This window comes from Peromyscus eremicus, chromosome 5 (assembly GCF_949786415.1).
Source record: "Peromyscus eremicus chromosome 5, PerEre_H2_v1, whole genome shotgun sequence".
Lineage (NCBI taxonomy): Eukaryota > Metazoa > Chordata > Mammalia > Rodentia > Cricetidae > Peromyscus > Peromyscus eremicus.
Window position 1 is genome coordinate 22385959 of NC_081420.1, and position 25229 is coordinate 22411187.

The window sequence follows — 25229 nt, forward strand, 5'->3', positions numbered from 1 at the left end:
TTTCATTTAAGCCAGGTGTGGTGGTACATGCTTATAATCTCAGTTCTCAGGAGGCAGAGGCAATCATGTCAGGAGTTCAAGGCTGTCCTTGGCCACATTTTGAGTTAAAATCAGTCTGAACTCCATGAGACCCTGTCTCAAAAAATAAAATAAAATAGAAAAACATTACATTGGGCTTCTTATCTGAGGCCTAACTTTTTTGCCTACTATAGACAGCAAGACTAGTGTTGTAGAATATTATTTTAAGGTGTGTTACTTTTGTTTATGTTGTATTTATTTAACTCTGTGAAGCTGTGTTACTGTGCCTGTCTAAAACACCTGATGGTCTAATAAAGAACTGGCCAATAGCAAGGCAGGAGAAAGGATAGGCAGAGCTGGCAGCAGAGAGAATATATAGGAGGAGAAATCTGGGAAGAGAAGATTGAGGAGTCAGAGAAGGAGGAGGACTCCAGGGGCCAGCCCAGCTACACATCAAGCCATGGAGTAAGAGTAAGATTTACAGAAGCAAGAGAACAGGAAAAGCCCAGAGGCAAAAGGTAGATGAAATAAGTTAAGTTAAGGAAAGCTGGCAAGAAACTAAGCCAAGCTAAGGCTGGGCAGTCATAATTAAGAATAAACCTCCATGTGTGATTTATTTGGGAGCTGGGTGGTGCCCCCCCAAAAAGAGCCAACAACCCCCCAAAAAAACCCAACAACAGACTAATAAACTCTTTCATAGTCTCCTGGAGGGAAGACATAGACTTTGTAGTCTCTCAGAGCAGCCTCTGTGGGTGCCATGATGTCTAGGATAGCTTCCCTCCTGTACTGTGTTTTCAAACTGCTCACACCTTAAAGCTCATCTCCAGGTTAAAGCTTTCTCTTGGAAACCCAGCATTCTCTTCCCATAAGGCGTGCACACCTCACTGATACCGTGGAGCTCATGGGCCCATTGGAAATGGGATGAGCTGCCCTCACAGTCTAGGCTGGGGCAAGCACTATTTTGTGGTGACCACTTAAAAAACTCAAGTATTGTGGAGATTAACCATGTCCCATGGCATCATCTCTAAGATGGGCAATCCCAAACTAGGGTACAGACAAATGCTGCCAGGAAATGACTCAAAGGCTTTAGGCAGGTCTTCTAGACTGGTTCCTGAAAAGTAATATAAGATCCTGAAACGCATTAGCTATGGAGTCTATGCCTTCTTAGACACTGAATCATCACAACACACACACACACACACACACACACACACACACACACACACACACACACAGAGAGAGAGAGAGACACTCATGACTATTGGCTTAGGAACCAAAGACTTCCCTTGTTGTCATTTAGGCATTTTGAAATGAGTTGCCATAGCAACCTCAGATACCAGCCAACTAAATGCTATATATATTAAGCAATAGTATCTGTCTACTAACAAGTGAAAAATAGATTTAGAGGAAATTAAAGTTTCCGGTGTTGACAAACCCTGACTTTTCACCTTCCTTTCCTTTGTTCCCTGTTGTTCTGTCTGTCTGTCTGTCTGTCTCTGCTTCTCTGCTCCCTCCCTTCTCTCTCTTTCTAAACTCTCACACACAGCTAAAAAGTTCATTCCAGGGCAGAGGATACCCCCAAGAGTTTCTCATATAAAGTCAGTAAAGTACAATTTTGTTCCAGAAGTGTACATGTCTATATAAAGACAAATCTAATAAATATTCCTAAGTGTTTATTTAGTTTGTGAAACTGTCCAGAGAACTGAAATGTTTCTCCCCTGAAAACTCAAGGTGCATTTCACACCCAGCCTTGAAGGTCAGCAAGCAGGGAAGGGTGGGATTTGTTGAGCTCACCCTGAACTGAAAGGCTGTGTTCCCAGACGGTCACCCACGCCAAGGGAATGAGCAAACCCTGACACCTCCTTCACTGAACAAAGGTCCTTTTTGTTTGCTCAGTGCCAAAGTCTTCAGATTCAGCATCAACACTCTGTCCTAAAGCTCGTAGATAATATGTATTTCTGAGGGTGTATTCGTAACTTCTTACACACCCGCACCAAGACAACAGAGGCTAACCCTCCCTTTCCACAGATCGCATGCTAAGCGACTGCTTATCTGAGTGACTAAGATGTTGCCTGCCACAGGAGGCCTCACTGAGTGGATAATGCTCTCTGAGGGAGGGAGGGTGGGCAGGAAAACTGCTTCTTTTATTATTGAATGATAAAACCTGGATGACCTTATTTGAATACATCTTTAAGAAACAAAAGAAAAGAAAAAAATGACTCATCGGAGTTCATTGCACAAAATGCCAGGCTAGAAAATGTCAGAGGTCAAAGCACTCTGTTCTAAGTAGTCATACCTGAACCATTGTGTCAGGGTAACAGCCCGCAGAATTGCCCAACTTTTTGACACTGCAAAATGTCAGTGCCATCTACAAATGTCTTGGGCGACACTCATAGCTGTCCTGGGATATATGCAGCTAACCGATTGCAGTTTGCGCATGGCTAATATTAGAGCTTTGCCCACCTGAATGAGGTACAGGTGGTTCACGCATAGGGCAGTGACTTCCTCAGCAGTCTGTTAATTTCTGGAGAGACCTAAGGGGTCCACTCTCCAAAAGAACCTCAGGGAACATCAGGGTCTGAAACATGGTGCTGTTAAGTTTCTCCATCTTATTCTGCATTGTGGCTTCGAATCTGAAGTATAGAAATGACCTTAGTTATCTCCGAACCTCTGCTCCATTTTGAGGGCATTTTATCTTCTGTATCATCTAATCCTCCTGGCGGCTTATGACATGCTTACTACAGCTTTCCTTCCCCTCAACAGAGAGAAGGCTGAGGTCTGAGAAGTCAGTCTGCTGGAGTTAACTCACTGCCTTTTCCAAGAGGCAGTCCTGATTTGAGCTCATGTCTAGCTGACTCCAATATTAATGGTTTCTACATCCAGGTGAATAGGTGGTATTGCCAGGCCTAAAACAAGAGGGTGCACTTACTTCATTAGCAATTCCAGCTCAGCAGAACCCTGGGTGCTGAGACATTGTGTTAGTCAATAAGAATTAATGTTGCTGCAGAAGGCTTGCCCCGCACATCCACATGGTAGCCAAAGAGCCCAGAGAGGAGAACCGCAGATGTCCCAGCCACTCAGCTGTATGTCCAAAGCACCCAGCTGGGAGATGCCAGATCTGCAGTACCACTGAGAATATGGCCATGTGGACATCTTCTCAAATGACAGCATTGCTCCAAATGGATAAGGTCATGTAATCAAATGCAGCTGTCTCCCAGACTGGGTTAGCTGTAGAAGGGGAACCCCCAAAGCATAAGATACCTAATTTTCAAGTTGTGTCTCTTGAATATGGAAGCCACTTTCTTTGAGAGCATTTCCTTCTATGTTTCTAGAAACTGTGTGCTGTGTGTCACTAATAGAGGCGATAGGACACTGAGAAAAGGATTGTAGGCACCAATGAAGTTCCCACTTACTCCTTGCTTCCCTAGCTGAGTGACCTCCTGAACTCTAATTCCCTTGATTGTGAAATGGCCACTGACATAGTGGTCTTTGACAAAATTTTCTGATCTAGATATCCTTATTGGATTTTTCCCCAGAATCACTTGAAAGATTTTATTAAATGACCTGTCCTCAAAAATCATTTTTAAAAAATCAACTTGACCTGTAAACACTGACAGTTTGTTCCTCCCCTTCTTTAGGGCCCATCCCACCTTCCCATCCACAGCCTCTGAGCACATTAGATGAACTTCTAGAAGTTGCTAAGGGCAGGTGGAGACTCAGGGGTACAAGAGCTGTGCTGTCCTCACCAGTGAAAATCAGCTTCTACCAGACACAGGTCTTACATACAAGGAAACGTCCAGGACGTTCGTCACTTGGAGAACTGCCCTCCGTGCTTTATTATAAGGCAGGGAAGTGCTTCCTCCTCGTACTTGCTATTTCCTACCATCTTTCCCAAAATAAGCCTCAGGGTCTAGGCAAAGAAATAGACCTGGTGCCTCTCAGCATGGCAGCCATCTTCAGAACTAGCACCAAATTCTGCCATATGTGCTACTTGTCCCACCAGCCATCACATCTTTCATCCCGCTAAGCCACGGGAGGTCTCCTGCTCAAGAGAAACAATACCCACAGGCATTTGGGTTCCAAACTTCTCCATCACCTCCTGCCCATGGTCCAACAAGGCAGTCTAGAGCATCTAAATCTAGATGTAATGCATATGGTTCTGTTGAATTTATTCAGATATAAAAAGAGCCCAAATGCCTATTCCTTTATGATTTCACGCAAAAGAATTTCAGTCAATTGAAAAGGATATAAAAATTGGCTTTCAATACCTAATTGTGGCAGACTGTATTCAGCTTTGTCCCATATAAGACCTTGGTCACTTGAGGAACCCAGACGTCATTTCCCACCATGGTTTGATGTTCAGGGCTTCTCGCTGCTCTTGGGTACTTGGTCAGTCCATAACTAAATATTGCTTTAGTGCTCACTGTATACAAAGAGCTTCCTGACAGCAGCGGGGGAGACATGCTATGGCTTTAACAATCAGGCTCTGTTCCATCAAGTGCTTTGCCACACAAAGCTCTGTCAAATGCCGGTGACCCAAGAGCACTGCTCCACTTCTGAGCCTTCCCTTCGCCTTTCACTCAAGTGGAGAGAGAGGCTGGCTGTGATTGAGATGGCTTGCCAGGAGTTTAGTTCCAGCATAAAGTCAAATCTCAAATGTCCTTAAAGGAAAGTAAGTCGCATCCCCAAAACAGAGAGAGAAAAGGTCTCCAAGAAAGCAAGAGAAGCGAGCTGTAGGGTGGGCTAAGCCTGCATGTGGCTCGGGAGGGCATGTTTTTAAGGTCGGACTGAGTTTTCATTGTGTTGTTGCTATGCAAGTAAACAAATGAACTCATTGCTGCACCCAAGCTGGGCAGAGAGAATTTACAGAGAATTAATAAATCCAGGGTGGACCATGTGTGGCTTTTCCTCTCCTCATAGAAGTGTAAGACGTAATCTTGGACTTCAAACAGGCAGGCCCACTGTAGCTCTCGGCTGCTGAAAACTGAGCCCCAGTCCTAGTGGGCAGGCAATGGTGGGGGTGACATTTCTTTTCCTAGGGTTTCCTTGAAAAAGGAAGAGGGTAAATTGCTCATTTAAGACACAGGGTTATTATAAAACCTAATCAAGGCTGTGGTGTCTCTGTTACTGCTTTTTTTATTTCGTTTGAGTGAAATAGTTCCTATCTAATAAGCAGTTTTAGAAATTAACATAGTCTTGTTAATGCATGAAACCCAAAGAGAGGTAGTATAAATAAATCAAGGGGGGGGTGGGGAGGCAGAGAGCAGCGTAATTATAGTTCCCTCTCTTGCCAAGACAAAGCAACGGATGCTAGTCATGTGACACACTTGTTCACTAGAGCATCTCAGGGATTGTTGGTGGCCAGGTTGTATGTGGGTCTGTCGTTGCAGGGGTGTGTATGCTCTAGCCTCATCAGCACCCGCTGTGCTTCCTGAGTGGCAAATTTCCTCAGTTGCCTGGTTCCGGTGAAGGCCTTAGGGCAGAACGCCAGAGCCTGGTTATTCACCTTCCTGCTCTGCTCCATCCTGGTCAGTCGTTTAGGCAATATCGAATATGTGTGTGTGTGTGTGTGTGTGTGTGTGTGTGTGTGTGCGCATGTATGTGTGTGCGTACACGTGTATGTAGTGTGTGTACACATGCATGTGGAGTGTGTGTGTGTGTGTGTGTGTGAGCATGTACACGTGTGCACTTGTAGTATATATGTGGACATCAGAGTACAACTTCCAGGAGTTGGTTCTCTCCTTCTAGCATTTGAGTCCCAGGGATTGAACTCAGGTTGTCAGGTTTAGCAGCAAGCCCCTTTACTTACTGAACCATCTCACCTGCCCATATCTTAGTAGCAGGGCAAAGGATTACACAGAGTGTGCCATTTCTAAAGCTGGTTTGCAAAAAATGACGGGATACAAAATTAGCTGCAAAATCAGATGTTACAAGTTGTAACTATTGTGATTTCCTATACACCGGGATACTCTTAAAAGAAAATGCTTCCAGGTGGAATTCTTTCTTATTGTTTGAATTTTTCTTAAAATTATATTGTGTGATTTTATAAAGATATTTTTGACAGTGCTAAGAATAGGACTCAAGGCTCTTCTACACGCCAGACACACACCCACCTCCGAGCTACATCCCACCCCTAGCGGCCCTTGTACATTCTAGACTAGCACCCGCCACTGAGCTACATCCCCACAGGACACAGGGCCCTTGTACACGATAGACAAGCACTGCTACTGAGCTACATCCCACCCCTAGTTATGTTATATACAAAGGTCAGTAGGTAGAGTGGTAAATATATAAATGGTAGAGTAGAATTATGAATAGTAACAACTAGAATATAAGTGACACTTTTGAAGTTTCCTATGCTCTTCCCAGCCCATCTCCATGTCTCTCCTCTCCTCTACTTCATTCTTTCTTACTCAGATAGTTTTACATATGTGTGTGTATAATTTTTAAATAGCACATAGTGACTGTACATATTTATAGGATATTTCAGTACTTAATTAGTTAAGGTGGGTTGCATTGTTTATCAGCTCTAACATTTATCATTTTCTGATGTTGGAGACATTGAAAATCCTCTCTACTAGCTATTTTAAAATACACAATTAATGCTTGTCAATTACAGTTACATTTCTGTGATACAGAACTTTAGAACTTTTTTTTCTCCTGTCCAACGGGATGCCTCTGTACGTCCACCATGCTCTGCACGCCCCTACCCTCACCCACTTCCCAGTCTTTATTTAACTACCATTCTATTCACTCTACTCTCAGCTTCTGCATGATCAACGTATCAGCTTCCACTGTTTTGTTCCTGGTGGCTGCTGGTAGCATGAGAAATAGGTAAGGGGTGAGATGTTGCATTGAAGGAAGAGTGGAGACGCAGGAGAACATGAGGGTTTGGTGGGGATAAGGAGAGCTTGCCTTCATGAATGGCATATGGCTGCTTCCTTCCTGCTTCTCCTCATGCTCCAGTGAGCTAGCAGCAGGCAGCTGAGAGATTGAAGTTGTCCTAACCCCAGCTCTGCATTAGGGAGGTGCCGCAGATGCCCAAGGGAAGATACAGCCCAAGCAGACTTGCTAAGGCCTTGGCCACAGTGATATCATGTGGGGAGTTATCTCTAGGGCAAAGCTCTGCTTATCCACATCGCAGAGAGCAGGCTCCATGCCCTACTTCTTGGCGAGATACTCTTGACAAGCATTAGCTTGTGGTCTCCCACTGATGAGAATTTTAGTCACATGTCCTGAGCATAGGACCTCATCACCCTTCTCTTCAGAAAAGGCCTTCATTTCTAAAACCCATGAAAGCACCCTTTGCCCCAGGGCTTTCCATTGGAGTACCTTGACCTATGTTGATGATAGTCATGATATTGGCAACACTGATAAAATAAGAACCTGAGTAGATCTGCTGCTAAGAAACAAAGTCCCCTCTCATTGGTGGCTTTGAAGTTCCCAGTGCCTCTTGGGCCTGACTTTCAACACTTTACACATGTGTAAAGTTGACTTTCTTTTCATCTAATGTAAACATAGAAGTTAGTGATTTTTGTTTTATCTTCATGTTTCATCATGAAACACTTTGAAGGCAAACAGCCTTGCAATCTTTGTACTAAATATGCACCACATCTCTACCAGTGAGCAAGAACCGGCTCCCCTCCTGTGGTACTGGGGTTCTCTGGGTGTCTTTGACACTGTCATTTAGATCATTTTTATAAAAATAATTTGGGGTCTATGACATGCTGTCTACCTCCAGAGCAGATTTTGTTTTCATCTGCCAGCCTCATAGGCACAGATAAATGTAAACTCATGCTTTTTTACGTCCCACACATGACAGCATACAGCCTGGCTGCAGCCTTGTTCATGTGCTCATGACTTTTGAGTGGTAGAACCACAGATAGGTCCAGCTCTACCCACCCCCATCTTATGCCACCCACCGTTTCCCTCTGCAGAGTCATTGAGCTTTTCAACCTTTGGGCACACAGTTCTTAGGACAGGAGGAGTGTCACATGCCCTGGGAACTGAAGCACAATGCTTATTCCTGTAAATTATGTTTCCTTTCTGGGGCCAAAGGAGATAGCGGAGTATGATGTCTTCTTTCTCCCAGCACAGCTGCTGACACATTCGTTAGTGGTTGCACACACACACACACACACACACACACACACATACACACACACACACACACACACACACACACCCATCCACACTGAATGTTCCCCTTTTCTTGGCTCTCTCACTTGCTCACCATGACTGATAGGAATCCTGCCTGTGAGCCTGGGGGTGCCACTCACTCCAGAGCTGGCTGCCCCGGAAAATCAGCTGATTCTATGTAAGCAGACATAGTTTATCATCCTTCTAGCACCATCTTTCTTAAAATATGTTGTATCCAAGATACAGGGGTAAGCCCTGCTGCTTATATAGAAATGGATAAGAAATAGCTCCAACATACTAAGAAAAGCCATGAGGTCACCGAGAGAGTCAAACCATAAGTCACACGCATCATCAGAAGTGTGGAGAAAGTACTTGGAGTGTTACAAGGACAGAGGTAATTTGACTGTCTAGGGAAAGCTTTCTGGGAGAGAGGCATTCTGCTTGGCTCTGAAAACAATGAACTCTGAAGATAAGGAAGGAAAAAGAGTCACATAGACAAAGCAGGTGCAGATGTGTGGGTGTTCAGGGCATTTAAGGAAACTAGAGACTTGCAGTCTTGATAGAAAAGGTATTGGTCAGACCTAGGGGTTTTCAAGGTCCCAAAGGAGGAAGGGGAAAGAATAGAGAAAAAACATATAGGTGAAAGAAAGCCAGGCAGCCTAGGGACCAGAGATGTGGTTTATTCAGCCAACACACTGCTTTAAAATTTTGAACCAATTTTGAAAACCAGATTTATACTTCTGGCTTCCAAATGCATGCAAGATCTGACAGCACAGCCCAGGCATGGCTGTCTACCTTTCAATAGGATGTGCACTGACTCCCAGGCACAGAAGCCTGCCTGCCTGTTTCTCCTCTGCACCTATTTGCCAGGCCTTCAAGCGTCTGGATGCAGGATCCCTGCTCTGCTATGGTACAAGCCCAGGCGAACTGAATGTGAAAACATCAACAAAGAGCCCCAAGATCTCTCCTCTAATCCACAGACTCTAGCCCTCTGCTATCCAAAAGGACCTTTCTTTTAACTCCAGTGTGCATGGCTCTCCAAAGTATGAATCATGAAAGTAGAAAGACTCGTCTGTCATCTTCATGAATTCATTCCAGAACCTCCAAAGACCCTTTCAGATCCTCACTGAAAATGGCATAATGCTTGTCTAACCTACACACATCCGCACACAGGCGTTGAATCATCTCTAGGTAACTGACAAAACCCATGCAATTAAATGCTGTGCACGTACTCGTTAGACTGTATTATTTAGGAAAGAATGTCACAGAAGTGGAAGACGGCGTATGCTCAGTGCAGGTGCGAATTGTTCCCATGCATGCCCCCGCCCCAGTTTGATTGAATCTGTGGCTTCAGAATCTGCACCTACAAACGACAGGCTGTGTCAGGAACATCTTCAAAAGTCAGGATCTAAGGCTCAACGTGGGGGAAATCAAACACCACTGGAGTGCAAGGCAGAACCGCTGAGGTTGTCTCCTTGTACTTACGTAAACACATTAATTAGAGGGCGAGCATACCCTAGGTCTTTTGGTCTTTTCACTCTACCTGTCAGGGCCCAGCCCTAGAGATTGATTTGACAGACGCTTCGCTTGTAAATGCTTTCAGTCAGTGCATACCACGTGTGTGTGTGAGACTACCACACGGCACCCCTTTAATACATGCAATGAATAACTACTGAGATGGCTGAGTCGGTAAAGTGCCTGCCATGCAAGCATGGGGACTCGAACTGGGGGCCCTGGCACCCAGGTAAGCCAAACGTGAGTGTGCGTGTCTGTAATCCCAGCACTGGGAAGATGGAAACAGGGATGAACATCAGGTTCAGTGAGAGACCCTACCTCAAAGAATAAGATGAGGGCTGGAAGGATGATCATGAGTTAAGATCACTGCTGCTCTTGCAGAGGAACCAGGTTCAGTTCTCGGCATGTACATGCTGGCTCACCACTGTCCACCACGCCAATCCTGGGGATCTGACACCCTCTTCTGGCCTCTGAGGGTACCGAATGCCCATGGTATGCATACATAAAAAATACTAAATATTTTTAAATCCTTTTTTGATAGAGAATTTTAATGTGAAGCATTATTTAACAGCTTCACAGCCTTCATAGCTAAGAGTTTAACCTAAGTCTTCAAGCCTCTTACACACAACTGAGGCATACTCAAGAGGGGAAAAAAAGGTTTTATTTGGGGATGTTCCTTTTTTTGTGCATGTGTGTTTGTTTGTTTTTGTTTTTGAGAGAGTCTTGCTATATGCCCTAGGTTGCCTTCAAACTCACAATCCTCCTGCCTCAGCTTCTTGAGTACTAGAGTTACAGGTGTGTAACTATTGCATCACACACAGCAATAGTAGTATCTTGCCATCTAATCAGACATGGCCATCTATTCTCTAATCTTCTTTAAAAATGAAGTTGAAAGAGGTTGAGGAGTCACCTGACATCAGCTTTTGGCCCCCACACACATCCACACACTCACAAGTATGCACACACACATACCACACACACACACACACAACACACTCACAAGTATGCACATTCACACCTACATATTCACACATGTACACACACATCCACACACTCATAAGTGTACACACATATCCACACACTCACAAGTGTGCACACACACCACACACACATCTACACACTCACAAGTGTGCTCACACACACACACATACACACACACACACAAACAACTAATGAGAATTGATTTTAAAAAATTTAAAGGAAAGGAAGAAAAAAGCCAAATGATTGCAGTCTGTCCCCTGCTTCCTAGCTCTTCTTGGGGCTTTCTGGTTAGTTGACAGGAACAGGATCCCTCATCAGGACAGAGACGGATCCACATGTGACTGCGCAGATCCTCTGCAGGGTAATCACAATCAAGGAAGCAGCTGTTGTAGCTCTGGACCTTCGGGGCCGCAGCCCACCTCACAGCTTCGCTCCCTGGGAAGCAGTAATGAATTAAGAGGTCAGCTTGGTAATTCTTAGGGCTAAGCCTTTGTAACTATAAATAAATACGTAGAATAAAAGGAATGCACAAAAGAAAAACACGCAGAGAGAACAGGGAAATGAAAAAACCTGACTTGATTTCATTAAGAAATTAATTTGAAAATGCCCTTATGTAGTGATTTCATTAATGCCCGGGAGAATTCTTCCAAACTCATGGTCTTAGGCAGCTCCTGGTGTGCCTCTTAGGCTGCAAGTCCTAGGAGGCTGAATGAGGAGCTAATGTAGAGTGCTTTTTTGTGTGCTCCTGTCAAGCAGGAAGAAAGAACCCGAAGGTCAGGCTGGCCAAGCGCTTCCCCCTGAGGAAGGAACACCCCATTGGCATGGAAAGGGTCCTAGGAAGGGTGGAGACAGTTAGCACTGAGGAAAGCCTCAGCAGTCTTTCCTAAATCACCACGTGGATCACTAACTGCTCTGGACACATCCCACCAGAAGCAAAGCTTTGGTCCTGCTTCAATGTCATCGGCAGACCCATGTGAGTTAGAGTGTACCATCGGGAATGCTGGGATGGGGAAGGCTGTATTTTATTGGCTTTTTCCTCCCGTGGTTTTCACCATCTGTTTCTTTAACTGCATAAACAAGGAAAAATGACTAGTTTGGAATGCAAAGTTTTAAACACCAGATGACCACAGGCATCCTCTAAATGAGAAAGAGAGAGCAAGTTGGGGTTCTGTGACATTTGTCAGGAAGTGGAATGGTAAATACCAAGAAGCCTGAGTGTGCCCTGCCAGGGAAAGGCCACAAAGGCAGGGGATGGCTTGGTCCCTAGCCCTTTCTAAGGGTCATCCCCTACCTGCTTTCCCCAAAACCACACTCAGACACCAGCACTGCCCCCTCTACCTCCCTATCCCCCTGTTTTCAAAATATGAGATGAAAAGGGATGCAGGACTTCAACTTAATTGGCATTAGTTCACCAGCATCCCTAAGTTGGCAGCTTGACACGGAATGCACTCTTGAAGTTTCCACACTCACCAAAAGCTGGGTTGTGAGCAGGTTCTATTATAAAGCTAAATAGAGAGCTATAAACAGAACGTTTACAAGATCTTCATATCTCTCTTGCACAATGGTAAGTGAAAAAAAAAAACCATACAAGGGCATTAAAAGACTTCAGCAAACAGCCCCCGCTTTAGGAAGGAATATTTGCTGTGCACAATACAATGGCTGCTTCATAAAATGGTTCCGTCACTCCATGCCAACAAACTTAAAGTGCCGTGTTCCTTTTCTAAAGCCAAGACAATGGAGAGACTGGATGGAAATGTTTGCTGCATACTAATCTCTTTTACCTTCAGTGCAAGAAATAATCAGCTTGTAAGCATCAGGCATTTTAAACAAAATTGAACAGGGAGGTTTTGGAGCCCCTGGGGTCCAGACACTGGCACACTTGGCTGTGTTCCACTCACTTCAGCTTAAGATGGACGTGGAACATTTTTCACATAGTTTTGTAGGCAGCCTGACGCCAGAGTTTTCATGTTAAAGAGTGAAGGATGAGGGCTTCCTGGGAACAGACAGATCTTCCTAAGTTTCAGTGTCACTTCTCAAAGACATGGGGGCGGGGACAGTTTTTGACATGGACACTGTTAATGGTTTGGTAGTCTATGCAAAATAGACTGTGGCAATTTGCAAACCCTGAGAAGATTAAATCAATTAAGTTGAAACAGTGTTTCTAGCCTGCTTAGAATGACCAATGGCAGCACACAGCAGCACGCAGGAGCCCACAGCGGGTAAAGTGCTTGCTGGACAAATGTGGGGGACCTGAGTTCAGATCCCCGACACACGTGGAAAAGCCAGGTGTGGTGGCATGTGCCTATAACCCCAGTGATGGTGTGGGCACTGGGAAAGGCAAATCTCAGGGCTTCACAAGCCAGCCAGTCTAACCAAGTGGTGAGCTCCTGGTCAATGAAGAGATGGGGGTCTCTAAATAAATAAACAAACAAGCAAACAAACAAAGTGGAGAGAAATAGAGAAAGATACATAAAGTTGGTCAACCACTGCTCTCCACATATGCACAAAACAGAGAGTGCATTCACACACACACACACACACACACACACACAGCTGCAAGTCAAAACTACTTAGAAAATAACTGTATCTGCAGTGAACGTGTGTAGACTTATTGTTCCCTAAACAATACCGTATACCATCTATTGACTTCGTATTTGTAAAGCACTGTAGACCATAAAGTAATTTGGAGAGGCTTTTAAGTGTGCCAGATGATATATGGAGGTTACATGCAAAACACCACACCCCATGGACTCGAGCATCCAAGGATCTCGGACCCAGTCTCTCATAGACACTGAGGGAACTGTGTTTCCCTTGTTTCATAAATTAGGGTGAATGCTCCCAGGCAGTCTTAAGAACAGGGCTGTTCTGCAGGGGCTCCATGCAAGGACTAGGGTGACCCATGGAATTTCAGTTATAATCACAGCAATAATGTCAGATGAAGAGGCATACTGGGGAAGGTATGAGAGGAATTTTAAGTGGCCAAACTACTTGTATTATGTACTTGACAAAAGCTTTGGAGCCTTTTAAAAACTGTAGTCTTGTGCTTTGGCCACGCCGAAAGGATCAGCTAAGACTTTCATTATTTTATTTTACTGGGACTTATTGATTTTTATGTATGTGTATGAATGTTTTGCCTGCATGTAGGTATATATGTATGTACCACACATATTCCTGGTGCTGTTGGAGGCCAGAAGGGGGCATCGGTGCCCTGGGACTGGAGATATGGATGGCGGTGAGCGGCCATGGTGGGTGCTGGAAACCAATCCCAGGGCCTCTGTGAGAGCAACAAGTGTCCTGAACTGTTGAGCCCTTTCTTCAGCCTGACTTTTATAATTTATATGATATAAGACATTTTCCTATCTCCTTGAATGTAGGGAATTGAGACTATTGATGAACTTCTATAGGATTTTTGGAAAATGCTTAGGAAAGGAAATAATGGTATTTCAGACACTTCCTACATAATTTACCTCGTGTCTTCACGTGTCCTCTCTCTCTCTCTCTCTCTCTCTCTCTCTCTCTCTCTCTCTCTCTCTCTCTCTGTCCCTCTTTTCTTCCTTTCATTTCATCCTTCCTGCCTTCTCTCTCCTTTCTTTCCCTGCTATGGGGGATTGAGTAGGGATGTGTGCCTGGTGACAGGCTAAGAGGTATGCTGAGGACTCGGGACTGTCATTTGACATCTCTGTGTATTTTCACCCACAGGTGATCACCCCCGTGAGGACAGGCCATGGCTATGTGTACGAGTACCCATCCAGATACCAAAAGGATGTCTACGATGTCCCTCCTTCCCACACTACTCAAGGGGTAGGCAATGGGAACAGCACCAGGGGTACTGGCTTTGGGGGTAGCATGTCTTCAGGACCACATAGGAGCAAAGAGTCTCCAGTGACAACCTCATCAAATGGAGCTCTGAGCTGCCTGTCCAGGGACTCAGCCAGTGTGATTTAAACTGTTTCTGAGTTTGCCTTATCAGAAAGTCTAGTCTATCATCTGAGAAATATCTTGGTGCTTTATCAGTTTGTCATTTTATTTCTGGAAATGTGCAATTTAAATGATCTAAATTATAGAACAGATAGGTCACGTGAGATCATTTTCATATTCAATTGAAATCAAAGAATGCAAAATTTATAAAGGAAACTTCCATAAAGCTCCGATGGCGTGGGATGTTGTTAAATCCATAAGGAAACAGTAGCAAGAGAAGTAACAGATGGCATCTCCATCCTGGGTAACTCAAGTGTTTCTCTTCAGGTATATGACATCCCTCCTTCATCAGTGAAAGGCCCCGTGTTTTCAGTTCCAGTGGGGGAGATAAAACCCCAAGGGGTGTATGACATTCCCCCTACTCAAGGGGTAAGTGAGCTGGTAAAGCCCTGGGTGTGGATGAGTATCTTTGTGTGGATGGGGCGGGGGTGATGTGTGTCAACTTGTTGGGATAAAACAATGGCATTCTCCAAAAGGGAAAAACCATCTTCATGAGGGAAGGGGAGAGAGAAAAGAAAGAGGGAAGGAAGTAAAGGAGAGAAGTCAGCAATTAATTACAAATTTATAATTATAATTACACATGTAGGGGGTCCCCTAAGATATAGAGACAGCAGTGATAAGAGTCATTTGGAAGGGAAGATGGCAAGTTCGGTTTTCAATATCTAATACATCTCATATTTCTAGAAGGGTCTACAGCAGTGATTCTCAACTGCCTAATGCTGTGACCCTTTAACACAGTTCCTCATGTTGTGGTGACCTCCAACTATAAAACTGTTTCCATTGCTACTTCATCACTGCAATTTTGCTACTGTTATGAATCATAACATAAATATCTGATATGCAGGGTATCTAATATGTGACCCCCATGAAAGGGTTGTTTGACCCCACCAAGGGGTCACAACCCACAGGTTGAAAACCACTGGTCTACCGCTTCCTCAGTTTGTTCATCAGAGGTAGCCCATTTGGTTTTCTGTTGATCTCCGAGAGTATTCACACTTTGAACACAATTGGCTTTGCTGAACAGATAGGGAGCTGTGCCTCTGAAGACTACGGAGACCCAGGTAGCTTCACAAATGGTCTATTGACCAAGAAGAGAACTCGGATCCCTCAGTCCAGTGTACCATGTCCTCTGTCTCTCAGCATGGGTCAACCTGGGTAGGATAGTCAGTCAGTAAAGGGTTGGAAACATGAGACTACAACCCGGTGGTGAGCAGCTTAGCTGTGAGGGGTCTACAGCCGAGCCAGGCAGCACTGAGAATGGTAGTGGATGCTCGTGTGTAAGGAGGGGGGCGCACATCCTCTAAGGATTGTGCTGCACCCTGGGAAACATCTGAAATCAGTAAATGGTGGGAGGAGGGAGGAAGAAGATCTCGCAAATGGGTCTGTGAACTCTGGACCACACCTTCACGGACTCTTCATCTTCTGCCTCCGTCCACAATCCAACTGGATAGATAAATTGGCTTTTTACTTACTTTTTAGGTCTATTCCATTCCACCATCAGCTTGTCGGGATGAAGCAGGGCTTAGGGAAAAGGAATATGACTTCCCGTCTCCAATGAAACAAGATGGAAGGCCTGACACTAGACCTGAGGGGGTTTATGACATCCCTCCAACCAGCACCAAGGCAGCGGGGAAGGACCTTCATATCAAATTCACCTGTGATGCCCCAGGAGCTGCAGAGCCAACAGCACGAAGACACCAGAGCCTTTCTCTGCACCATCCCCCCTCTCAGCTGGGACAGTCCGGGGGCATCCAGAGTGATGCATATGATGTCCCCCGAGGAGTTCAGTTTCTGGAGGCACCAGCAGAAACCAGTGAAAAAGCAAATCTGGAGGAAAGAGACGGTGTTTACGATGTCCCTCTGCACAACCCAGCAGATGCCAAAGGCTCTCGGGATGTGGTGGACGGGATCAACCGACTGTCTTTCTCCAGCACTGGCAGCACCAGGAGTAACATGTCCACATCTTCCACCTCCTCAAAGGAGTCCTCATTGTCGGCCTCCCCACCCCAGGACAAAAGGCTCCTACTGGACCCAGACACGGCCATTGAGAAGCTCTATCGGCTCCAGCAGACCCTGGAGATGGGTGTCTGCACCCTCATGTCGCTCGTCACCACAGACTGGAGGTGTTATGGATACATGGAAAGACACATCAATGAGATCCGCGCCGCCGTGGACAAGGTGGAGCTGTTTTTACGAGAATACCTCCATTTTGCCAAGGGAGCTTTAGCCAATGCCTCCTGCCTCCCAGAACTGGTCCTCCACAACAAAATGAAGCGGGAACTTCAGAGAGTAGAGGATTCCCACCAGATTCTAAGTCAAACCAGCCACGATTTGAATGAATGCAACTGGTCCCTGAATGTCCTAGCTATCAAGAAGCCCCAAAATAAATGTGATGATCTGGACCGGTTTGTGATGGTAGCCAAGACAGTGCCAGATGATGCCAAGCAACTGACCACCACCATCAGCACCTATGCAGAGACCCTCTTTAGAGCAGGTCCTGGCGGTTCCCACCTGAAGAACGGGCCCGACAGCATCATGAACTCTAGCGAGTACACACATACGGGGGCCCAGATACAGCCATTGCGCCCTGGTGACTACAAGGCCCAGGTCCACAATAAGCCGTTGCCTCCCACTCTAGGCAAGGACCAGCCACCAGACTGTAGTAGCAGTGATGGCTCTGAAAGGAGTTGGATGGATGACTATGATTATGTCCACCTACAGGTAAGGAAACCAGACCTATAAACTGCCCACACTCATATTCAGGGAGCCCAGAACTGATGTCCATAGGCTGGATAGCCAACGGACAGAACATGCTGAGTCCTAATCCAAGTGCTGTGAAAATTAAGGGTGAGGTTGTACAGAAATTGTACAGCCATTTCATTTAACCTCCCTGGGCCTTCGTTTTATTTTGAGAAGGCACTAACTCAAAGGGTTGTATTAAATCTCACTGATACACCTCAGGCAAGCTGGAGGAGACTCGTCAATGGGGAAGAGTGGGTTCACTAGTCATGGTATCAATTCTTCCTCTACTTGTGTTTTATGGCATAGTTCCATAGAACAGCCCATTGTAATAGAAATAAGTTTTAAAATATATCACTGTTAAGAAAAAAAACTATTGAAAATATCTGTACATAGAGAGTTTCTAAGGAACTCTTGAGGCCTACACTGTGTGTGTGTGTGTGTGTGTGTGTGTGTGTGTGTGTGTGTGTGTGTGTGTTTCACTGCTTGCAAAGACACATAGCCCCATCAGATTTAGAGGACCTGTGATCATTTGCCAATTGGCCAACAGCTTGGCCTGCATACGTTAAGCTCTGCAAACTACTTCCTAGAATTGTAAATGGTGCTAGTTCCCAATTGACCTGGGATCCTGAAAACTTCCCCGTCGACTTTGAAGAATTCATTCTACCATAATCTAGTACTTACTACTTAGCTTAATGTCTTATTTTGCAATTCTTTTCCATTTGATGGAGAGCCATGAATTGTGCTGAACCCTGTTCAATACTGAAAGGCCAGAGGTGTAAGAGAGTAGAAACGGTCAAGTGAGCCTCATCTCATGCTGAGGAATGGCCTAGGCTAGATGACAGAATTTAACATTCATCTCACCGGGCTTCTGATGGTGTACACTGGAGAATACCAAGTACAGGTAGAGGAGATTCAAAGAAATTGGAAGTGAAATCTGCACCCATTTTTACCTTGGTTTGAAAGTGCATGGGTTCACATATAACCCATTAAAAAAGAACCATGAAAAAGTAGTGCTTCTTAAGAGTGTAAAGAGGATTATGGGAAGTTCTCCAGCTAGAACGAGCAGCAACCACGGCAGCCCACTCGGAAACGGGCTTTATTTCTCAAGCCTGTCTCCACAGCAACTCTGGAAGTCCCTGTCAGGGGTGTACAATGACTAGCTGGACATGAAGGACGTGGCCAGGGGACAATGACAGTCTGAGTGCGTTTGTCAATGAAGCTGGTCACACAAGTGACTCAGAGTGGTGAGGTAATGCGGTCTTTGTGTTGGAAACAACAGGGCAAGGAGGAGTTTGAAAGGCAGCAGAAGGAGCTCTTGGAAAAAGAGAACATCATCAAGCAGAGCAAGACCCAGCTAGAGCATCATCAGGTAAGTTCAAACAAAACACCGGGCTCCACTTAGCAGGGAATGGGCAACTTCAAAAGGCTGGGGTCCCGCCAGCACGCTGGCATGAAGAAGTCCAGGCATATAATAGGACATAAGAACAAAGTGAAGATTTGTGGTCTGTGACTGCAGCTGAGGATACCTGGATTGCATCCAAACGACAGGGTTTGTTCAGGCTATGCCTGTTAATATATAACGTGTTAGGATTATTTGGGTTAAAGCCTTTGGTCTCAAGACACAAGTCAGGGTGGCCCAAGCTAATTGGTTTTCTATTGGGGGCACAGGAAGGGGATTCCGAATGAAGGTGCAGCCAAGACTGACAGGAACAAGGGCTGTCTTTCCTCTTTGTTTTTCTCTTGGTTCTCTTCCACGATCGGCTTCATTCTCCTGTACTCTCTAACATTGTCTCTAGTTATATCTAGTTACCAAACTCACAAATGGATGCTCAAGCCCTTTCTACGGGGCTTTGGTTTGTTATGTTATGTTTTGAGATAGAGTCTCACTATGTAGCCCAGGCTGGCCTCAAACTTGATGTTCTCCTTACTCAACCTCTTGAGTGTGGGGATTGCAGGCATGTGCCATTATGCCCAGCTCCAAAGCTTTCTCTGTAGATGGCATTTCACTTGGGATTCCTCAGCTAATGGTCAACACCCTTCTGTGGTTATCAAATTCCTAAGAGAGTTTGATTCTAACTCTCTCCTCAACCCCATCCCTCATCTTTTGCATGGCCCAGTCTAAGGGTCAAAGGGAAGGATCCAATGTTTGTGAGACATGTTCAAGTCCATTTACTAAGGGTGGAGCAGGGCACATTCACTCAAAGGTTTAATGAGTACAGCAGGTAAGGATAGACATTGCCAAGTCAAGGACAGGAAAACAGAGACGTGGACTGAAGATTTCCCACACTCTTTAAGATGAAATGAAATAGCACATCACAACATGAAGTGACAAGGTGTCTTTAGGGGACCCTTGCTTCCTAGCCAACAGGTGTGTCAACTCGAGCATCATGTAATGGGCCAAAAATTCAGTTCCTTCTCTATCAAATGGGAAAGTACTGCCCTCTACGAACACATGATTTGGAATCAAATTCATTATTTTCAAATAATGTTGGAACATCACCCTCTGTCTACTGTGCTTACATTGGCAGCTGGCCCAGTAAGACAGCAGTTTGTGGGGACTAGGACACACTAAAGTCATCCCTAAGAAGCAAGTAGATTCTGTGCAATATAAAACTGAGTACACACTTCGGGGAAACAGGATGGAGGTGTCCCTGTCCTGACTCAGCTCTGAATCAGGGTGAGAGATTAACTGAATCCTGAACTCGGGATTCTTAGTAAAATAGCAAGAAATTATCATTTCATTTGAAATCACAGTCCAGTTAGGGATGCAAAGGAGAGCATCAGAAAAACTGATACCCTAGCCGTCGAGATGGCTCGGTGTTAGCGACTTCCTGTCAAGCCTGATGACCTGAGTTTGATCCTCAGAACCGCCTGCCGTGAATTGTCCTCTGACCTACACACATATGCTATAAATTACAATAAACAGTTAATGCTCAGATTTCCCTGTGTCCTTTTCCCTAAGAAGGTGTGCACTTGTAATACATTCCTATAGTAAAGTATCATGATATGTACATCTTGACAGAGAGGACAGAAGAAATAGAGAATCTTCATGAATTTTCCATCTTGAAGAGAAAGGCAGGGCCTTCCTTAGGAAATAGCAAACTATTGGTGATGTATTTGACAGAAAGGTCCTTGCATCTGGTTTTCCCTTACTGTCTCTCAACACTTAATAAACAATTACACAAAGCCTGCAATTCACCAAACACTATTTCAAGCACTTTGTGACTAATAGTAATTCATGGAACCCCCACAATGGCATAGAAGGTGAGGCTGGGGTTCAAACCCAACATTGCCTGCCAGACAGAATACAGAAGAGACAAATGGTGTCATCACAGGTCAGAACTGGAGGGTCCCTTAGGGATCCTCTTCCCGGGGTCTGTGTTGTACAGTTTAGGAAGGAAGGCCTGGCCATTGTCTCAGAGCTCCTAAGTACCTGGCATCTAATAAGGATGAAGCTGGTATCTCTCGACTCCACCCCCACATTTCCTTCTCTTTGCACTGCGTGTCTTGCCCTTAACGAAACCTCTCATCTTCCTTCCAGCTGAGTCAGTTCCAGCTGTTGGAACAAGAAATCACCAAGCCCGTGGAGAATGACATCTCCAAGTGGAAGCCCTCCCAGGCCCTCCCAACCACAAACAGCAGTGTGGGTGCTCAGGACAGGCAGTTACTTTGTTTCTACTACGATCAGTGCGAGACCCATTTTATATCGCTTCTCAATGCCATCGATGCCCTCTTCAGCTGCGTCAGCTCAGCCCAGCCCCCGCGGATCTTCGTGGCCCACAGTAAGTTCGTCATTCTCAGTGCACACAAACTGGTCTTCATCGGAGACACTCTGACAAGGCAGGTGGCTGCCCAGGACATTCGGAACAAAGTCAGGAACTCCAGCAACCAGCTCTGTGAACAGCTCAAGACGATAGTGATGGCTACGAAGATGGCCGCCCTCCACTACCCCAGCACTACCGCCCTGCAGGAGATGGTGCATCAGGTGACAGACCTGTCCAGAAACGCTCAGCTGTTCAAGCGTTCTTTGCTGGAGATGGCCACCTTCTGAGGAAAAAAGGAGGTGGAAGGACTGAGGGAATGATTACTAAGGAAAACTGGAAATATGATCTGGTTTTTGTAAATGTTATCTATTTTTGTAGATGTTTTATATGAAAATGAAATATTTTAACGTTTTGTGTGAGCTAGTTGATTTTCATCAATTCAGGGAGATGAAGTGGGAAATCTTTTTTTTTCCCCCTGTGTGGTTCTTATATATACATATAAGTCTCTAAAACATAAGCTGTACAGAAACGTGTCCATGTTGGTCTATGCCTATGTATCCATATTTGTTTGTAGATGTGTGTCTGATACATTCCATTAAAAACATGAATTAAGAAGCACCTTAGTAAGCATATCCTAATGCTGCATTGTTTGGGTTTTGTAGAAAATTATGCCAGTTGGTTTCATATTACTTCGCATGTACCAGTAGTGATCTGAATCCAGCACACCCAAATCTGGAACTTGTGGGATATTTGCCAAGTGTTCACCGCCCACGTAACAAGTCATGGTATGGCTTACTGTTATCCGAAACATTTTTCAAACTTGACTGTCTTTAACCCAGTAGTAAAAGACCCCAATCTGGCTGAAAAGGCCAGGGCAGGGGAGGAGAGAGAGAGAGTTTCCAAAAGTATATGTTATCCTAAGTTACCCAGGGCCCATTGTTTCCAGTGCTAGAGAGAGGCAAGGCACGTGTGCTGTACTAAGAGACTGTGTCTACAGCCAGCATTGTGCTCTTCAACTCAGAAAGGAAGCTACAACAAGGAGAGAAGACTTGTTTCCACGGGGCTTCATTTGTGAGTGATCAAGCCACTAGGTTTTCTAAAGGGTGCATTTAGAGCTGAATTAAAAAAAAAAATTGCAGTAGGAATTCATGAAGATACATCAGACTGTGATTGTCGACAAAAAGAAGGGATGTTTCCAACTGCTAGTCATTAACTAGAAGTCTCTCCGAGGATTTTCTACCCTCATTGTCCGGAGGAACATGGCCGGCTCCTTAGTCACTGAACTGGGGAGCCACCAGGCCCTTTCCTGCTCTCGTGGCTTGGTGTACCTACACCCTTCTAAAAGCTTGCACATGCAGACCCAACACTCAAAGCAGCTGCAGAGATCTGCTCTTCCCATCCACCTGTGACCATGGACCTTGTGGATCAGTCACATGACCATGTGACAGCTAGTCACAGCGTCGATCCTGCAGGCTGTCTCTTCACAGGGGCTGTGTGGATACAGCACAGGCACCAGCCACCAGAGTCACTGAGGGCAGACGAACTATTCCCCTGTTTCTTTATGACCAAGTCAAGAAGTATGATTCTTGTAGTCTCTGTCCATGGAAATTATTTCATTCCAGCCTATTTGGAGATATGTTTTTGTTTGTTTAATATGTCTTGACTGAATTAATGTTATTTGTTTTAAACAACCAAATTATAAATGGAAGGAGGGACTTGGGAAGAACGTGTGATCTCAGTGTGTGTGTGTGTGTGTGTGTGTGTGTGTGTGTGTGTTTTAAATCAATGAAAGTTATCAAAGAGATGGTGCTTTTTAAAACAAAGCAGAACTGCAATTCTCAAAGTTCTGCGCTGCCAGAGGATGAACAGCTTAGCTGCTGGACCACAATTCACTGTGTGTGTGGAGGAAGCGGGTCGTGGAGCATCAGTACCACTGGATGAAGTCAGGAAGGGGATGCTTGTAGTTCTTACCATACGATGTGCATCTGATGGGAGAGGGCTGCCTTGTGATGACATTCCACATTGTCAAAGCCAAACTACCCAATTTGTATTGCCTCTTGTCATCTTGTATATACACAAGCTATTAAATTTTTAGGTCATTCTCTTCATAGTCACTGGATTTCTTTTCCACATGTTGTCTTTATTGTAAGAATTAAATATTGACTCATCTGGTCTCTTTGAGTATAGAACGTCAAACTGGTCTACTGGCTTTGAAGTCACAGAGATCTGCCTGTCTCTGCCTCTAGAGTGCTGGGGTTAAAGGTGTGAACCACCACATCTGACTACAGCCCCCGTACATTTAATGAGGGAAGGGTGGTTTCTGTTTCCACGCTGTGGGAAGGACCACTTAAGTAGTTTTAGAAACAGTGGGTAGTGATTTATTCATTCTGGAATAGGCACAAAGAAAGGATTCAAAACAAATTGTATTAGAAGAAAAATAGAGATCCTAACCGCATGAATTCCTAACCACTGAGACCTAGAAAGTATTTGAGTACACCTGGGTATTATTGACTTCTCATGTGATTGCCACAAAATATCTTAGAGAAACCATGAGGAGAGGTTTCTTTTGATTCACCATTTAGAGGGTGAAGTCAGTCTGTCCATCCTGGAAGATCTGGATGGTGGCTTGGTTCCTGGCAGTGGAATCGTACAGCATGGCTTACTCACATCCAGTCGGAGCAAGAGACAAAAAGAGGGCTCACCCAAGCTGCAGGTGGGGCTAGTTTAGTACCACTGCGGCCCACATCCACTCTAGGCTCTGTGTCTCAAGGTGTCCACAACCCACAAAATAGTGCTGACAGCTGAGGAGCCAGTGTTTAAACCAGCGCACCTGGGGGTGAAATTTCAAAGTCCAACCATAACACCTGTATCTTTTTGTCTCTACATAAACGCACTAAATGATTTTTGACAAAAATAAGATATTCCAGTGGGGGAGATGGAATGCCTTTGGGAAGAAAATAGTGCTAAATCAACCAACTCTCTCTATGGAGAAAAATATTAACCTTGTACTCTGCACAAAAATTAGCTTGCATGGAACAGAGACCTAAATATAAAACTCTTAGACTTCTAGGGAAAATATAGGAGAAAATCTTTTATAATCTTAAGCAGATAACCATTTCATAAATAGAAAAAACTCATAAATATAATTGCACATGTTCAAACTTAAAAAAAATATTTACTTTTGAGGCCGGAGCAGTGGCTCAGCAGTTAAGAGTACTAACTGATTTTCCAGAGAACCCAGGTTTGGTTCCCAGCATCCACTTGGCTGCTCACAACTGCCGGTAACTCCAGTTCTAAAGGATCCAACACCCACTTTTGGCCTCCATGTGTACTGTGGATTGTCATGGTGCACAGATACATATGCAGGAAAAATACCTAACACATAAAATAAAAGTAAGCACATCTTTATTTAATGTTTACGCTTCTAAAGAGACTATTAAAAAGTCAAAATTAATTCTGGACATGATGTAGCCATTGCTCTCAAGAGCTCACTGCAGCTACAGTGATCTACACAAGACCAAGCCAACAAGCTCAGTTGAAATCACAACAGGCAGCAGGAATTGGACCTGGTGGGTTAAAAACAAACAAACAAACAAAACAGAAGAGAGTATGAAGTGGGCAGTGAGACATGTTAAGGATACCTGGGACAGGGGAGTTGGGGGATATGATCAAAATACATTGTTTCCATGTATAAGGTTGTCAAATAATAAATAAAAGACATTCTACTTCAAAGAAAGGTTGTTTGGTTGGTTGGTTGGTTAGTTGGTTGGTTGGTTGGCTGGGGCCAGCAACATGGCTCAGTAGGTAAAAGTGCTTGCCACAAAAGCCTGCTGATCTGAATTTGATACCCAGAATCCACAGTAAAAGGAAAGAACTCACTCCTGAAAGCTGTCCCCTGACCTCTACACATTAATCTACACTCACTCACACTCACACATACACCCTCACACATACATACCCACAAGGATAGTAAGTGAAGTTTTAAAAAGCAAACAAAATTCTAGCCTCATTGCAGCCGATGTGCTTGTGCCCCAAACATCAGCCAGGAGTTGGCATGGGGTGAGAGGACCAATCGTTTTAGTGAGGCAAAAA

General features: G+C 44.7%; 1 protein-coding gene across 1 annotated transcript in view; it reads left to right on the top strand.

Moving 5' to 3' along the window:
* Nedd9 (neural precursor cell expressed, developmentally down-regulated 9) overlaps nt 1–23247 on the top strand; it is a 49805-nt gene extending 26558 nt beyond the window's left edge. The window contains exons 3-7 of the mRNA XM_059262299.1: nt 14353–14454; nt 14899–15000; nt 16111–17352; nt 18653–18742; nt 20915–23247. Of these exons, the coding sequence (XP_059118282.1) occupies nt 14353–14454; nt 14899–15000; nt 16111–17352; nt 18653–18742; nt 20915–21424 (2046 nt within the window). The 3' untranslated portion in view covers nt 21425–23247. The remainder of the gene's footprint in view (nt 1–14352; nt 14455–14898; nt 15001–16110; nt 17353–18652; nt 18743–20914) is intronic.
* Nucleotides 23248–25229: the final 1982 nt, after the last annotated feature.